The sequence below is a fragment of the Papio anubis genome, chromosome 14 (genome assembly GCF_008728515.1).
Source record: "Papio anubis isolate 15944 chromosome 14, Panubis1.0, whole genome shotgun sequence".
NCBI lineage: Eukaryota > Metazoa > Chordata > Mammalia > Primates > Cercopithecidae > Papio > Papio anubis.
Window position 1 is genome coordinate 105560677 of NC_044989.1, and position 17940 is coordinate 105578616.

Genomic DNA, 17940 nt, shown 5'->3' on the forward strand with positions numbered 1-17940 from the left:
CCCGGCAGCTCTCTCTCCCGTTCTGGCTGCTCTTGGCTGACTCTTAAACCTTTTAGTGTTGTCCTGGCCTTGCTCCCCAGCCCCACGTGGGCATTTTCCCCTGCAAGCCTGCCTAGATGTTATGGCACACTGGTGCGGGCAGGGGCCAGCAGCATGGGCATCATCTGAGAACCTGTCAGAAATGCAGACTCTCAGGCCACACTCAGCCCCACTGAGTTCAAGTCTGCATTTTAACAAAATGTCCAGGCAGTCCAGTGTGAGAAGCCCTAGTGTAAACAATGCTGGGCACGGAGAAGGAGCTCAGTGATGGGTCCCACCATTCTCATTACCACCACTCACCTCCCTCTGCCCTCACCAAACTGTCTCTTCGTCCTCCTCTCCCGACTACAGTTAAACGACATCATCAACCTGAGTCCCAAGCTAGAAACTTCAGACTTTCACAGCTACTTCCTGGCCCTGACTCCCAGGTCTCCATAAGGACCAATGAGTCTAGTTACTCTCACTTCAGAAGCATCTCGCAGGCCTGCCCTCCCTCAGCCCCACGGCACCCGATCTGTGAACTCTGCATAGCCAGGCGTTGTTCATGTGTCTCTCTCCTCGGGAGACTGTGAGTTCTGTGAATGGGGCAGTTTTATTCATCTCTGATTCCCCACAGCCAACACAGTGTCTGACACACAGGCTTCAAAACGGTCACTGTTGGTTGAACAAACGAAAGAACAAGCAGGTGCGGAAGGGAGTGCGGGGTGGGGAGGATAAGCTACCTAAGGTGTGTCAGATGACGGGAACCAAAAGTGAATGCAAAAATCATGCAGTGTTTTTTCTTCACTTTATAAAGTTGTTCCAGGAATAAAATAAAGTTGGTGGGGGCCGGGCGCGGTGGCTCAAGCCTGTAATCCCAGCACTTTGGGAGGCCGAGACGGGCGGATCACAAGGTCAGGAGATCGAGACCCTCCGTCTCTACTAAAAAAAAAAATACAAAAAACTAGCCGGGCGAGGTGGCAGGCGCCTGTAGTCCCAGCTACACAGGAGGCTGAGGCAGGAGAATGGCGTAAACCCGGGAGGCGGAGCTTGCAGTGAGCTGAGATCCGGCCACTGCACTCTAGCCCGGGCGACAGAGCAAGACTCCATCTCAAAAAAAAAAAAAAAAAAAAGTCGGTGGGAAAATCTGACATAGCCTAGATGAAAATATGGGTTTTTTGTTTTGTTTTGTTTTTGAGACAGTCTTGCTTTGTCGCTCAGGTTGGAGTGCAGTGGTACAGTATCAGCTCACTGCAACCTCTGCCTCCCGGGTTCAAGCGATTCTCCTGCCTCAGTCACCCCAGTAGCTGGGATTATAGGCATGTGCCATCATATCCGGCTAATTTTTGCATTTTTTTTTTAAGTAAAGATGGGGTTTTGCCATGTTGGCCGGGCTGGTCTCGAACTCCTGGCCCCAAGTGACCCACCCAAAGAGCTCCCAAAGTGCTAGGATTACAGGCGTGAGCCACAGCGGGACGAGTTTTTTTTTTTTTTTTTTTTTTTTTTGAGACGGAGTCTCGCTCTGTCGCCCAGGCTGGAGTGCTGTGGCCGGATCTCAGCTCACTGCAAGCTCCGCGGGAGGAGTTTTTAATGAGAATATTTCTAGCTTTTTCTCACCAATTTATACTACACTAACTTGCTGAGAGGAGCAGTAACAGGTCCAAGGCCAACTCACAGGTCAGTGACCAGGCTGGCTGGAGTTACACCCAGGTCTGTACAGGGTCTAGGTGGTTATAAGGTGGGTGGGAAAGATAAGGTGTTTAAAGATGAGCTAAGTACCTGGGAAGGAAGGAGTGTCCCAGAGGGTGGGTCACAGCTAGAAGCTGGAAGGTGGGCTGCAAGCGGGGGGGTGGGGGGGGTGGGGGGGGTGGGGGGGGGTGGAGCTCTGCCCTCTTCCTTCATTACTTTGCTTCAGGGTCTGGGAGAGTGGTGAAGGCAAAACACAAACTAGGACAGGAGGAACTGGAGGTGCCTTTGTTCTGAGATTCCAAGCTGGACAAACCCATCCACAACACCCAGTACTGCAAACAGTTCTAGGCAAGGTTTAAGCGGAAGGGCCAAGGTTCAAATCACAGGAGACTCAGGCCTGAGGGCTTGTCTCACCAACTCTTGATCTTACTCCTGTGGTCCTGCAGCACCTAGCATCACGTCTTGCATGCAGCATGGGGTTCCACAGATATCTGGCACTAACTGCCGTGAGCCGGGAGACAGAAGCGCTGCAAGGCTGTACCCCCTGCCTTACTCCTAGGGACGCTCGGCCACCACCTCTGCACCGATGCCCCTAGCCCATCTCTAAGTGTGCAGGAGCACATTCATGACTCATCTAACGGAAGCTGTGTAAACCCCCAGTGGTCAAAGACCACTTATTGGTAGGGAAACTGAGGCACGTGGTGGGGAACCATGCATCACATTCAAGGCCCCAAACTCTACCTCTCAGTCCCCGACATGTCATCCCAGGCGCTCCTCCTGTCTGTCCTGTGTGGATGGAACTCTGAACTTGGTAAGTGCACAACACCCATTTTTCTTTGCCCTCATCAGCTCCTCAGAATTCTAACACTATTAAAATGGGAAGGATCCTCTGCCAAACCAGACAGGTATTCATTCACTCACTTTCTCACTCGGTGCCGTGGACGGAGGCCTTACTATGTGCCAAGAACCTTTCTAGGGGCTAGAGATACATTGACGAGCAAAACAAAGAGAGCTGCCCTTTGAAACTTATATGCCAGTGGAAGGAGACAGACAGTAGACAACACAGTAAATCAGCAAATTACACAGATGCTAGAGAGCGATGCGTGCTATGAGAAGAGGGGACATCAGCACAGGGCAGAGGAGATTAGGAAGTTGGGGTGGGATGGTGGGTGCGGTTTTAAACAAAGTGGCAGGAAGGCCCCACTGAGAGGTGACCTGGGAAGACAGTGAGCCATACTGACTTCTGGGGAAGAATATTCCAGCCCAAGGAAACAACCAGGGCAAAAGCCCCAGGGTGGGAACATCCTGGTGTGTTCAAGAACAGCAAAAAGGGCCAGGCGCGGTGGCTCACACCTGTAATCCCAGCACTTTGGGAGGCCAAGGCGGGCAGATCACTTGAGGTCAGGAGTTCAAGACTAGCCTGGCTAACATAGTGAAACCCCATCTCTACTAAAAATACAAAAATCAGCCAGATGCGGTGGCACGCACCTCTAATCCCTGCTACTCGGAGGCTGAGGCACAAGAATAGCTTGAACCTGGGAGGCGGAGGTTGCAGTGAGCCGAGAGCATGCCAGAGTGAAACTCTGTCTCAAAACAAAACAAAACAAAACAAAAAAAGGCCAGGTGCAGTGGCTCACGCCTGTAATCCTAACACTGTGGGAGGCTGAGGTGGGGGGATCACCTGAGGTCAGGAGTTCATGACTAGCCTGGCCAACATGGTGAAACCCCATCTCTACTAAAAATATAAAAATTAGCCAGGCGTGGTGGTGGGAGCCTGTAATCCCAGCTACTCGGGAGGCTGAGGCAGGAGAATCGGAGGAGGAGGTTGTAGTGAGCCACGATGGTGTCATTGCACTCCAGCCTGGGCAATAAGAGCAAAACTCCGTCTCAAAAAAAAAAAAGAAAAAACGAACAGCAAAAAGGTCAATGGGGTTTGCCAGACAGTCATCCATTGTTCATTCATTTGTCCAACACTTACTGGAGACCCGTCTCTTTACCAAGCACTGAGTAGTGAAAACACTTAAGAAGGCATGGCCTCTATCCTCAAAGAGCTTATAATGCTGGAGAGGGGAAAGAAAGAATACAAAGGCCCTAAAACAGGATTACTTGTGGGGCAGAAGGACTCTGGCAAAGCTAGGCTCAGGGCCCTTGCCCAACCTGGGGTGGAGGAGGGTCCAGGACAGACCCTCAGAGAGAGATGCTGGGCTAGACAGTCACCCCAGCTCTGACTCTGGTGCTGTTAACAATACCAGCTGAAAGGCCAGGCGCGGTGGATCACGCCTGTAATCCCAGTACTTTGGAAGGCCGAGGCAGGTGGATCACCTGAGGTCAGGAGTTCCAGACCAGACTGACCAACATGGAAAAACCCCATCTCCACTAAAAATATAAAATTAGCCGGGGGCGGTGGCACATGCCTGTAATCCCAGCTACTTAGGATGCTGAGGCAGAAGAATCGCTTGAACCCGGGAGGTGGAGGTTGCAGTGAGCCGAGATCGTGCCATTACACTCCAGCCTGGGCAACAAGAACGAAACTCCGTCTCAAAAAACAACAAACAAACAAATAAAACAATGCCAGCTGTTCTAACCTTGCTGACTTGTTTCTCTTAGCCAAAAAAAAAAGCATTCCCAACACCACCAACACCAGACTCCTAAAGAAACTTTTTTTTTTTTTTTTTTTGAGACAGAGTCTTGCTCTGTCACCCAGGCTGGAAGTGCAGTGGTGCGATCTGGGCTCACTGCAACCTCCGCCTCCCAGGTTCAAGTGATTCTCCTGTCTCAGCCTCCCGAGTAGCTAGGACTACAGGCATGTGCCACCACGGCCGGCTAATTTTTTGTATTTTTAGTAGAGACGAGGTTTCACCATGTTAGCCAGGATGGTCTCAATCTCCTGACCTTGTGATCTGTCCACCTCGCCCTCCCAAAGTGCTGGGATTACAGGTATGAGCCAATGCACACTGAGGCGAAACTCTTAAATTGCAGATGGACACTAGGTGTGTGCTGTGTCCTGGGCAATCTCAGACTAAGAAGGTGGACACCAGATTGGAAGGTCTGGAAGAGGCCACATTGCAGGGAACCCAGTGAGCAAAGAGTTAAAACTGGTTTTCCAAGACCTCTGAGAATGGGGAAGTAAGTGATGGCATAAAGCCACAGGGCCTGCTCATTTGGGGATGGGGGGTGGAGAGCGGGGACTATCACCATCTCCTGGGCAGCCTGTGTGCAGTTCCCTGGGATTACCAGCACTGCCGCAGGGCTTGGCCTCAGGCGACTGGCCTCTGTTAAGGAGAAGACTTTCCTGGAGTAAACTGACCTGGGGACTTTGGCTCAGCAGAGCTCTGCTCTGGCCTAAGAGATGCTAGCTCTGTTTTCCAAACTTAATGAAAGGACACTTGACAAGACAGAGCCCAAAGACAGCCCTCTCAAGACCCAGGAGGTAGGCCGGGCGCGGTGGCTCAAGCCTGTAATCCCAGCACTTTGGGAGGCCGAGACGGGCGGATCACGAGGTCAGGAGATCGAGACCATCCTGGCTAACACAGTGAAACCCCGTCTCTACTAAAAATACAAAAAATTAGCCGGGCGTGGTGGCGGCGCCTGTAGTCCCAGCTACTCGGGAGGCTGAGGCAGGAGAATGGCGTAAACCCGGGAGGTGGAGCTTGCAGTGAGCCGAGATCGCGCCACTGCACTCCAGCCTGGGCGACAGAGCGAGACTCCGCCTCAAAAAAAAAAAAAAAAAAAAGACCCAGGAGGCTCCCAACCAAGAGAGCTCAGTCCTGCTGATCAAGACTGGGAGACTGGTCAGACCAATCCATACTGGCTGGATCCAGATTCCCAACTGAATTGAGAGAAGGTGCTATTGGGTGTGTCACAAGCCACAGTCCCAAACACCACAGAGGCAGTGAGGAGGAAGTTGCCCTGGAGGGTCCTAATCAGTTTCCCTCCCAAGCAATAAGAGAAGTCTTCAGGTCCCAAGGCTTGGGGTGGGGCTGGGGTACAGTTCCTCACTGCTTTCCTGTCCCAGGCTCGGATACCTGGGAAAACCTGATCCCTGGCTCTGCACTCCCAAAGCCGCCCCCACCCCCGCCCCACCGCAGCCTCTGCCTTCACCACCAGGCATCTGTCTCTCCAGTCTCTGCAGGAAGCCACCTTCCCCAGGGCTCTCCCCGACTCTAGCTTACTTTACTCAAGTGGTCCTCAGCTCCGATGCTGAGATTCAGTCTGTTGAACTTAAGAGGGTACCAACCCACCACCCTGGCCCTGACCCCAGCATCTTTTCAGACCAAACCTGGCAAAGCCAGCTCCTGCCTATCCCACTCCAAAGCTGTCCTCCACTCTCTGTTACAGAAACACCTGCCAGCTCACTGCCTGCTAGGATTCCGAAGTCCCTCCGAGTCCTAGGTCGGCCTGAGCGGCCTCAGCCAGCAGGAGCTCTCCTACAAGAATGAAGGCTGGGAGGGTGGTTAGAAAGCAAAGTCCTCAAGTTTGGGATGAGCCCCTCACCCCCATTCCTTTAAAAAAGAGCTTCCCTTTCTGCCTCCTCACTTCCTTCAGCCAGCCTAGGAGGGTTCCACTCCATAATTGGCTTGTTTACTGCCACTTTGAGGGTTTCTGAATGGCAGAGGTGGGAGGAAAATTTTGCTGGAAGAAAAGGAGAGTGTGCCTTGAGCTTTGAGGCTGATGAGTAAACCCTCCAAATGTCTCTCTGACTACCTGCGAAATGGCCAAGAACCCAGGTGAGAAAAAAACACAAGGCAGTGCAAGGCAGCTGAAGATTTCCGGCAGACCACTGGAGGGAAGCTGATGCTGGCGCCAGGGAAAGACGGGACAATTACCAAAACTTAATCTGCTTGCGTCTGCTGAATAGTCGAAAGCGCCACTTGGCATTGTTCTGAGCAGCAAGCCAATGAGAGACCTCCCAGTTCTGCTTCTGTGGGTTGGCACCTCCAGTAACATCACTCCCCTGCTCAAAAACCTGCAGCTCCACGCTGGGAGCAAACTTAGCATCCACCACCAGGCCCCAAACGACTCCAGCCATTGACAACTGAGCATCAGAACCACTATGCCCAAGAAACAGGACCACCCGCTAGGCCACCAGCACACCTTTGCTTTGCCACTCGGGTTCTCTGCTTGCGGGGTTCCCTCTGTCTCAAGCAGCAAGCCTCTCCACATTTTAAGGTTCTCCTCAAAAGCACCTTCCCCTGTGAATTCCCCAATTTTCCAGCCCCTTCTCGACTCCACCCCATACTCTAAATCTCCATCACCCTGGCCTCTTTTCAGGCATCTTACTCTGTCTTGCTTCAACAGCTCCCTGAGGCCTTGCTCCAGCCCTCCAAAGGAGCGAGTGTGTCTTATTCAGCTTTGATTCATCAGGAGCACACAGCATACTACCTGGCAGACGGCAGACACTTGAGAATGGGTCTCCTGCTCCAAAATCGTTCACCTCAGAGGCATAGGAAGTGATGGGCAAAGGGACACAGAGTCACACAAACAGAACACTAAAGCCAGCAGACACAAAACACGCCAGGGGACAAGAGGCATCTCGAGGAAACTGAACCAGGGGAACTACATGCGGCCTTACCCTTCTTGAACTCCTCCAGCATGGCATCCAACTTGGTGTCATGGAAGACAAAGTGCACCGGGTGGTTGTAGAAGCGAGTGATAGTCTTGAGCGGGGTGCAGTCATCCGGGTCCACAAAGGCCAAGTCTTTGACGTAGAGAATATCTACGATATTGGACTGCTCATCTTCAAACACCGGGATGCGGGTATAGCCGCTTTCCATAATCTCCGACATGGTGTTGAAGTCCAGGATGGCATCGCTGCGGATCATGAAGCAGTCCTGGAGCTGGGTCATGATATCCTCTACGGTTTTGGTGCGGAGTTCCAGGGCACCCTGGATCATATTGAGCTCCTCTTTCACGAGGTCATTATACGGCTCCGTCACCTTCAACATCTCCATCAGCTTCTCCCGGTTGTAAACAGTGCGAATCTCCTGGCCCAGAAAAAAGTCCAGGAGCTTGCTGATGGGAAAACTGAGGGGGAAGGTGAGCAGCATAAAGAATTTGGTGAGAATGATGGTGTTGGCACCCACAGCCAGCCCGTGTCGGGAGCACAGGGCCTGAGGTAGGATCTCCCCAAAGATGACAATGCCAATGGTGGAGGAGGCCACCGCCATGAGGCCGGACCCGATGAGGTTGTCTAGAAGGATGGTGAGGGAGGTGTTGACCAGCACGTTTCCCAGGAGCAACGAACAGAGAAGGTAGTTGCCCTTGCGCCGGATGGGCTCAATCTTGCGGGCATAGCGCCTCTCCTTCTCGGTGCCACAGTTCTGCACGATGCGCAGCTCCATGGGGTCCAGGGCCATAAGCCCGAGGTTGAGGCCAGAAAATATGCCCGACAGCACCAGCAGCACCGTAATGAGGAGGATGTGCAGCCAGAGAGGCAGAAACCTCCCAGGCTCCTCCACCATGAAGAGCAGTGAGTCCTTGTCCGTCCACTTCAGCCAGGGCCCGTCGGGCTGGGCCCGGGTGCACAGTGCATACAGCTTCATGTTCTCGCTCCTCCGGAGGAACTTGGTGAGCACCACCAGCACGCCGGACGTGTTCCCGCGGCTCACGTTGACCAGCTGCTGGACAACCAGGTCCTTGGTGAGCTCGAGACAGCTGGTGGACTTGTGGAGGGTCTCGGCATCGTCCACCTCGGTGAAGGAGATCAGGTTACCGGAGATGTTGCCCAGGCTGTAGCCGTACAGCCTCAGGTTCACGGTGCTGCCCTCGGACACGAAGATGATGCCATCCGGGTTCGTCCCACACGACTTGTTGCAGCTCGCCAGCCTCATGCCCACGATCGCGCCCTGCTGGGGGCTGCCCTGGCCCCGGGCCCCCCGCGCCCACAGCAGCACCAGCAGCACCGGCGCCGCCAGGAGGAGGCGCCCGCGGGCCGGCCCGTCGCCCGGGCGCCCGCCCCCGCCCACCGGCGCCATGTTGCTCTGGCTCTGCCGCCGCCGCCGCTCCCCGCGCCACGCCGCGCGGCCCCGCTCCGCACCGCCGCTCCGGCCGCTCCGGCTGCTCCGCTGCCGCCGAGCCAACTGCCCGGGCCGCGAGCCTGACGTCAGGTCAGCGCCCCGCCCGCCACGCCCCGCGGGCCCACGCCCCTCATTTGCATTGGAGGCCCCGCCCCCGGGGCGTGCTGCTCCAGCCCCTGCCCTTAAGGGGGTCCAGATGCTTAAGGTGGAGCCGCGCCGGAGCGCGAGAGCCGCGGGCGGGGACAGGCCCAGTGCTCCGCCTCCGCGCCCTTCCCCGCCTTTCTCTGCCCGTGGGGTCGGCTCTCTTTCTCCGGGACCTGGTCTCCTCGCCACGCCGTTCCTGTTCCTCGGCCTCGCCCGGCCGCTCGTGCGAGGCTCCTTTTCCGTCCCGGCAGCCTGCAGCTGGGGGTGGCCCGCTCTGCAGGCAGGGCGAGAAAAGTGCTTTTCCTGATGTAGAAAAAGAAAAAGGGAACCTGAGGGCTTAGGCTGGCATTGCAGCCTGCCCCTGGGGACTTTTCTGGCCTCCTCGCTGCTGAGATTTTTGCTGACCTTGTCCCAAGGCCAGAAGTAGTTTCCCCCAGCCCCAGCCGTAGCCCCAGCCCGACGATGCTTCCATCAACCAGTGGCTGCCAGATGTGGAAGGCAAATCTGGGGAACTAAGGTTATAGAAGGGCCAGGCTCTGGCCTAGACTTGTCTCCTGTCGCTTCCATTTAGGCTTGGATATTTATTGAACATCTACTTCGTACCGGCACTTGTTCTAGGCTCTGACAATAGAGCAGTGAACAAACCGAAGTAGCTGCCCATTGGGTTTACAGTCTAGAACAGAAAACAGGAGATAAACAAGTAAACACATATATTCATTAAATTCCCCCCACAACCCTCAGAGTTAGTAGAATTATTTCCATTTAGAGATGTAGAAATTGAGCCGAGACACAAATCCTGGTCCCTCCAGATTATCATCTCCCAGCCCATTTCCCCATCTGTAAATGCGGGTAAGAATGATAGAGCATTACTTCGCTAAGCTTGCGGGAACCGCGGACCTAGACATTGAACACGACAGAACAGCTCTTTAGAATATTCTTTGGCTAGGTAGTAGTTATGGCTACCTGCCTTCCAGGACCAAACTCCTAACCCCAAATTGTGGTGATTGATCAGCTGGGCAGCTGCCTGTGGACATGAGCAGGCAGGCGCGGCAGTGGGCCTATCCCTGAAGTGACTGCTTCTTGAATGGCCCCACCCCTGTGTCAGTAGGGTGTATGAGGAAGACCGCAGCTGCCCACCCTGTGAGGGGGAAGGAGACAGACAGGTAACATCCTTACAATAATTGCAGAGGTGCACAGAGAAGATCAGGTACTGGGTTGACCATCAGGTCTCACAGCAAATCTTTTCCCAGTACTGAAGACACAGAACCCACTTTACTCTCTTCCCCCACTGACACTTGTGTTTATTTTCATTTTGGTATAACGTTTGCTAATAAAAGCAACAATCACTACCAAACAGAAGGAGCCTAAACAGAAAGGAACAATCATACAATGTTTTGGGAGGAGGTGTGGTAGCAGAGTGGCCCGGACTCAAGAAAGCCATGTTAGCAGGGGTAGAGGATTCTGTAACTAGGCCCGCCCTGAGAAGTCTATTGCAAGTAGGGTCCCACTCATAGCGGATACTTTGTAGCGAGTGCCCAGCAGGCCAGTTTTTTCCAGGCATAGGAGCCGTGGAATGGGCACTGGCTGAGACAGAACAAAAGCAGAACCTTGACTGCCTGTTCCTTCCCTGTCTCCACCAATCAGGAAGAGCCACCCGAATTGCCTCAAAGCAAGCCCAGCTCTCCTCATCTCCTAGCTAGCTGTAACACCAGCGCCCTGCTCCACCCCTACCCCCACCTCCCATACTTAAAACTTTCCCATTCTATTATCAGTTGGCTATTTTTTCCCTTTTTCTTAAGATTTTATTTTTTTCTCTATTATTTTTTTTTTTTCTGCTTAAGTACGAATTGGCTCTTTTTATTTTACCCTTCTCAGGCTGTCTACACTCAGAAGCTCTGTTCATATGCACTGAGTCTAATGACAGAAGCCAATAAAGAAAAGGAAAAATAAGTTTTTTAGATACTTAGGTTAAATGTGGGAATACCAGCTTGGGCAATATAGCGAAAACTCATTTCGACTAAAAGTTTAAAAAATAAAAAATTAGCTTGGCATGGTAGTGCACACCTGTAGTCCCAGGACTTTGGGAGGCCAAGGTGGACAGATCACCTGAGGTCAGGAGTTCAAGACCAGCCTGGCCAACCTGACGAAACCCCTTCTCTACTAAAATTACAAAATTAGCCAGGTGAGGTGATGCACGCCTGTAATCCCAGCTACCCGGGAGGCTGAGGCGGGAGAATCACTTGAACCTGCGAGGTGGAGGTTGCAGTGAGCCAAGATCATGCCACTCACTCCAGCCTGGGTGACACAGTGAGACTTCGTCTCAAAAAATGAATAAATAAATAAATAAATACAATAAAAATAAAAAGATAAACAGAGTATCACTTATTGCAAGAGGCACACGGGGCCCAGGCCAAAGTCCAGGTTCAGTTGCTGCCAGCTTGCAACCCTGGTTAGGGAATCTGCCCTTTCTGCATCTCCCACGTCGAAATACCTCTCCCACCATGGGGACAGCATGGAGATAGCGGTCTATCAACATGCTGGGTCAGGAAGCTTGGATGCATGCACGGCTCTCTGTTAACCAGGCGGTGAGAATGGCAGAAAGCAAACGGGCAAGCAAGGAGCCTCTCTCCTTTGGGGGCAGATAAAGGCATGATCAGACCTGTTCTCTCTGCCTCAGGATGGCAAGTCCTTACTTACCTAGTTGCTTCTATTTGCAAGTAAGAAATTGCCCAGAGGGGTCCTGATCCTGGACCCCTGAGCATATCACAGCACTCTATAGTCATGAGATCCTCGGAGCTCACTGCTTCTTTCCAGGTGTAGGCCCTGTGGCAACATGGCTACACCTCCAATAATTGAGCCCGCTCCCTCCTGGTTCTGTGCAGGGAAACGGTCTTAAAGGCTTAGTGCTCCTTCGCTTGTACCTGGCGTCGCACTGATGCTGGAGATCCGATGATGAACAAGGATCCTGAATTAGTAACCCAGGATCTAATCCTCCCAGGCTGGCTTCTAAGCCCTCTTCACCCTCTGGGTCTCCAATATAGGAAGCTGCTGGCAGAGGAGCTTCCCTTCCGCGAGTGGGGCTCACAGCCTGAGGCCTGCCCTGGCCTCACAATGGGCAGAATCCCTCTGGGTGCACCGTGGGCCCTGGGGTTGGAGAACCTGGTTGGGGACCATGAGACATCTTTTCAGGGTGAGCTATGCATCGTCGTCAGTACATGCAGTGGCCTGTTCACCGGCTGCCCGTCAGTCTACTATGATAGCCCTGAACATCTGCAGGACTCATCCATGCCGTTAAATTGTCTCAGGAAGGAAGGAGCAGTCAACCCTCTACAGAAGGACAGAGTGAGCGTGGAGTTAGCTAGGCTGGTGCCTTGGCTCAGATCCCAACTCAGGTCATCCTAGCAAGTGGGGGCATGAGGACCTGGATAGGAGGATGTCATGATTTCTACCTGAGACGAATGTTTAATTGAGCCAGAGGAGGGAGTGAGAGCATCACATCAGTGGGTCCAGGCCAAGGAAGTCGAATGCCAGAGCAGCAAAGGTGAAGGGGTTTGTGTTAACTATGTAAGTGGGCTTCAAGATTCCTCTGACCACAGGACAAATTGTTTTTCTTGGGAGCAGGACCATGGAAGGCAGGATGCCCCACTATGGAGGTTCAGAGCACAGTTTTGAAGGGCTCCGGGGGCTGGCTTGGCCGCTGATTGCCTGTGTGACCTGGGACTCTGGGACATTCTCGAGTGTTGAGTGAAATGATGAGCCATAAGTACTTCACAAGTGTCTGGCCCACGGTAAGAGCTCAGTAAACATGCCCTGTCACCGCGATAATGATGAAAATTATGTGGCCAGGATCCTTTTCTTTCTCTTTTTCTTTTTTTTAAAGACAGGGTCTTGCTCTGTCATCCAGGCTGGAATGCAGTGACACGATCATGGCTCACTGTAGCCTCAACCTCCCTAGGCCAAGTAAATCCTCCCACCTCAGCTTCCTGAGTAGCTGGGACCACAGTCACAGCGCACACCACCATGCCCAGCTAATTTCTTTTTGTTTTTTGTAGAGATGGGCCCAGTCTGGTCTCAAACTCCTGGCCTCAAGTGATCCTCCTAGTTTGGCCTCCCAAAGTGTTGGGATTACGGGTGTGAGCCACTGTGCCCAGCCCCACGGCTAGGATTTTTAGAAGACGCTTGTAAATTTCCTTAGCTGCAGTGTGTCTCTCCATCCACCTGCAGCCACAGCGTTCTCGTTCATTTTCATCCCTTTCCCCCAGATGAGGATGATGAGGGAAGAAGGGAGGCTGAGGGGGAGGCCACCTGGGACTAAGCAAGACCCTATTGGACCCTTGGGCCTCCGTCGGGAGGACAGAAAGGAGGTGGGAGTGGAGGAGAAGCCTGTTGGAAGAGAGCCTAAGAAAAGTTTTCACAGCACAGAGGGGCTCAAGCTGAAAAGGCTGGGCAAGCCAGGAAGAGAGGCAAGCCTCTCATTCGGTGTCAGACACCTGGCAAGCCCTTAGGCAAGGCCTGCCTGGGACTCCCCTGCTAGTACCAGGGCCCAGGTGGGGAGTCCCTCGGCCTGCCCTCTCTCATGCCACCCTCCTCCCGCCCTCTGTCCCCAAGACTGGCTACCCCAGCAAGTTTTCCTTCCACCTCCAAAAACACAAAGACCCTTCTTTTAAGACATTAACTATAAATTACTAGAGAAAAACAAGAAAGAACAAGATAACAGACACTGAGTATCTATAAAGGCCTAATAACAAAGTGCTTGGAATCGTCCCTAGTTTCAGATTCTTTTTCTGAGCTGGCAAATGGAAAAAAGTCTATAGCAAAAATATCAAGGGCTCATGTCCCTTGCTAACCGGAGAATTGGGGCAAAGTGTTTCACCTCTTAGGGCCTTGGTTTCTCCATTTTTAAGATGAGGATTACCCGGGAGGCAGAGGTTGCAGTGAGCCAAGGTCACAGCACTGAACTCCAGCCTGGGCAACAGAGTGAGACTCTGTCTCAAAAAAAAAAAAAAAAAAGGCCAGGTGCGGTGGCTCACACCCGTAATCCCAGCACTTTGGGAGGCCAAGGTGGGCGGATCACCTTAGGTCAGAAGTTCAAGACCAGCCTGGTCAACATGGCGAAACCCTGTCTCTACTAAAAATACAAAAATTAGCCGGGCATGGTGGTGTGCGCCTGTAATCCCAGCTACTCAGGAGGCTGAGGCAGGAGAATTGCTTGAATCCAAGAGACGGAGGTTCCAGTGAGCCTACATCGTGCCATTGTACTCCTGCGTGGGTGACAAGATCAAGACTAAAATAAATAAATACATCCATAAAATAAATAAAAATAAATAATTTAAAAAATAAGATGGGGATCAAGAAATCCTTCTCGCTGCATCAAAAGGACAAAATGAGCCAGAGTTTGAAAGCACTGCCCCATAAATGTTAGGTCCTTTTCCTTCCCCAGTCCAAGATTTTCAATTACATTTCAATCATTTGCTCATTTGTGTAATTTTCTATTTTTACTGGGCTTCTAAAATGCAAACGTTATACATGTTCACTGCAACAAACTCAAATAACACAGTGTATAAAGTAGAAAACGTTGGTCCTCCTTCCCCTTCATCCCAGTGCTCAGGGATTGTTTTTCTGTTAAGTATTTTGCCACCATCTGCCTTCTTCATTACCTTCTCTACCGTACTCTGGGCTAGAGGCCATTTCTCATTGGGTTTAGAATCCTTCAGGGACAAAAACTGTATCATAGTCATCGCTGTATCAGGAGTGCCCAGCATTCTGTATGCATTTATGGAATGAATTGGACATCCCTTAAAAAAGAGGTATGAGCTGTGTGCAGTGGTGTGCACCTATAATCCCAGCTACTCAGGAGGCTGAGGCAGAAGGATTGATTGAGCCCAGGAGTTTGAGGCTGCAGCATGCTACAATTAGTCCTGTGATTAGCCACTGTACTGTAGCCTGGGCAACACAGCAAGACCCCATCTCTAAAAAAAAAAAAATAGTGGCGTAGGAATAATACTCCTGGGACCCAGGGGTAGGAAATGAGTAGGAAGCACTTGGCCAGTGGCCTTATATGTAAAATTAAAATTCTGCTCCCAGAGACTGTATGTATTGTTATAAATTCTGTTCTATTTCTTTTTTTTTAATCTGTGTTTTGATCCAACTAAATTGATTTCTTGACTGATCCACATTTGAAAAATGCTGGTCTCATATATTGCTCATGGGCATCCCAGTGGAACTCGCCCGGGAGGAAGGCTGCAGGGACTTGTGGGCGTTAGAAGGGTCCAGTCTATGTAAGTGGCACCTACACCCACAGAACTTGGCACAACTCACATGTGGCAATAAATCACCTCGGGCATACTGATGAGGCAAGTTCCTGATTCCTCAGAGTTATTGTGCCCCAGCTCACCCAGAAATCCATAGAACCTTTGAGATCTTCATTCCTAAGTATCCAGATTTTCTCAGGTTTGTCCCAAACAATTGCCAAGGTGCCAATTACCTGTAGACATTTAGCAACCAGCTCAATTTGCTGGGCCTCAGGGCCTTTCTTTAACATAAGAGGACTGGATCAGATAAACAGGTTCAATGCTAATTTAAATTCCTGGATGTGTAATTCTTCCTGGGCAACACAGGAAGAATTGCAACTGACCTCTGTAAGGTGAAGGCAAAATCAGCATCATCAGATGCAGCGGACACCTGTTGTTTGGATCTGTCCAGCTTCCTGTCCTCTTTCTTCCAGGCACGGACCTCCCCTTTCTCTGGAGACTTGTCCCTCCTCCATTTCCAAGGGTTCCAGTAGGAATGGGCAGCTACCCACGCAGGGACCATCAAAGCATCCCTGGCTGCTGTTCATCTACAGTGAGGAGGGTCGATCAGGGGTCTGACTGGGGCTTTTATATAAGGAGGAGGTCCCATAATGGAGGTTATGGAAGCCTCAAGCTGTCAGCTGCAGTGTCCCCTCTGCCTGCTGAATGCACTGCTTCTGTCCCCCTTCACCTCAGCCCTACAAGGAGACTGGGAGGGGTACCATTCTTAGTCTCATTTTCTAAACAGAGATTTGGAAAGGTTAAGAATCCTTCTCAGGGTTGGGGGCAGCGGTTCACACCTGTAATCCCAGCACTTTGGGAGGCTGAGAAGAATCACTTGAGGCCAGGAGTGTGAGACCAGCCTGGGTAACACAGTGAGACCACTACCACCAACCCCCCACCCCCGCCCCCATCTCTACAAAAGTTAAAAAATAGGCCAGGCACGGTGGCTCACGCCTGAATCCCAGCACTTTGGGAGGCAGAGGTGGGTGGATCACCTGAGGTCAGGAGTTCGAGACCAGCCTGGCCAATATGGTGAAACCCCATCTCTACCAAAATATACAAAAACTTAGCCGGGCATGGTGGCGGGCACCTGTAATCACAGCTACTTGGGAGGCTGAGGAATGAGAATCACTGGAACCCGGGAGGCAGAGGTTACTGTGAATCGAGATTGCGCCACTGCACTCCAGCCTGGGCAACAGAGCACGACTCTGTCTCAAAAAAATAAAACAAAATAAAATAAAAAGGCTGGGCGTGGTGAAACCCCATCTCTACTAAAAATACAAAAATTAGCTAGGCATGGTGGTGCGCGCCTGTAATCCCAGCTACTGGGGAGGCAGAGGCAGGAGAATCAGTTGAACCTGGGAGGCAGAGGTTGCAATGAGCCGACATCGCGCCATTACACTCTGGCCTAGGTGACAGAGCGAGACTCCATCCCAAAAAAAAAAAAAAAATTAGCTGGGTGTGGTGGCAGATGCCTATAATCGCAGCAACTCAGGAAGGTGAGGCAGGAGAATTGCTTGAACCGGGGAGGCAGAGGTTGCAGTGAGCCAAGATTGGGCCACTGCACTCCAGCCTGGGTGACAGAGCAAGACTCCGTCTCAGGAAAAAAATATATATATATAACCTTTTTATTAGCAGTCTCAACTCAGTGGGGACTTAACATAACACGGTTTTATTTCTTTTCCATTCAAGGCTTTTAACCAATTTCTGTCACATTTCCCTTTCTGTATCCTTCTTGAGATCTTGGATAGATTCCATAGCTTTAGTATGACTTTTAACATTAAAAGCCTAATCAGGGCCTGTAATCCCAACACTTTAGAAGGCTGAGGAGGGAGGATTGCTTAAGCCCAGGAATTCAAGACCAGTCTCGTCAACATGGCAAGATTCCATCTCTGTGAAAAACTTAAAAATTAGCCAGGCATGGTGGTGCACACCTGTGGTCCTTGCTACTTGGGAGGTTGAGGCTGGAGGATTTGAGCCCAGGAGGTCGAGCCTGCAGTGAGTCATGATTGCTCCACTGCATTCCAACCTCAGAGCAAGGCCCTGCCTCAAAAACAAAACAAAACAAAACACAAAACAAACAAAACAAGCCGGGCGCGGTGGCTCACGTCTGTAATCCTAGCACTTTGGGAGGCTGAGACAAGCGGATCACTTGAGGTCATGAGTTGAAGACCAGCCTGGCAAACATGGCGAAACCCCGTCTCTACTAAAATACAAAAATTAGCCAGGCACGGTAGCGTGCGCCTGTAGTCCTAGCTACTTGGGAGGCTGAGGCGGGAGAAATGCTTGAACCGGGGAGGAGGAGGTTGCAGTGAGCTGAGATTGTGCAGCTGCACTGCTGTCTGGGTGATAGAGCGAGACCCCATCTCAAAAAAAAGAAAGAAAAAAAAAAAGAAAACAAACAAACAAACAAACAAAAAAAACCCCTGCCATCTCACTTCTGATATATATCATCTGTGTCCCCTCCCTACCGTCCTTCTCCAGGCTTGGGGATCAGTTTCTGCTGATTCCTTTCCTGTGGGGAAGGGCTCTGGTCAGCCTCTCACCCCTCCATTTGCTGAAGGGGCTGGAGGGGGATATATGTCTGTGTGTGTTCGCTTGTGTCTGGTGTTGAGTGTAGGCGGTCATGGGATGGTTCTGGTACACGTTCCCTTCCTTCTCAGGTCTAACTTTTCCAGTGTTGAGGAAAGAGAGAAGAAGGGTAATTTCTCTTTACTTAATTTCCCACAGTTTAATCGCCACTCGTTTTGTGGTTGTTACTGGTCGACTGAGTGTGATTT

General features: G+C 51.6%; 1 protein-coding gene across 3 annotated transcripts in view; it reads right to left on the reverse strand.

The window, feature by feature from the left end:
* Positions 1 to 8783, reverse strand: part of CNNM4 (cyclin and CBS domain divalent metal cation transport mediator 4) — a 49445-nt gene extending 40662 nt beyond the window's left edge. For all 3 annotated transcript variants that reach the window (XM_017947749.2, XM_017947748.2, XM_031655470.1), the window contains exon 1: positions 7280 to 8783. In XM_017947749.2, coding sequence (XP_017803238.1) covers positions 7280 to 8681 — 1402 coding nt within the window. In that variant the 5' untranslated portion in view covers positions 8682 to 8783. The remainder of the gene's footprint in view (positions 1 to 7279) is intronic.
* Positions 8784 to 17940: the final 9157 nt, after the last annotated feature.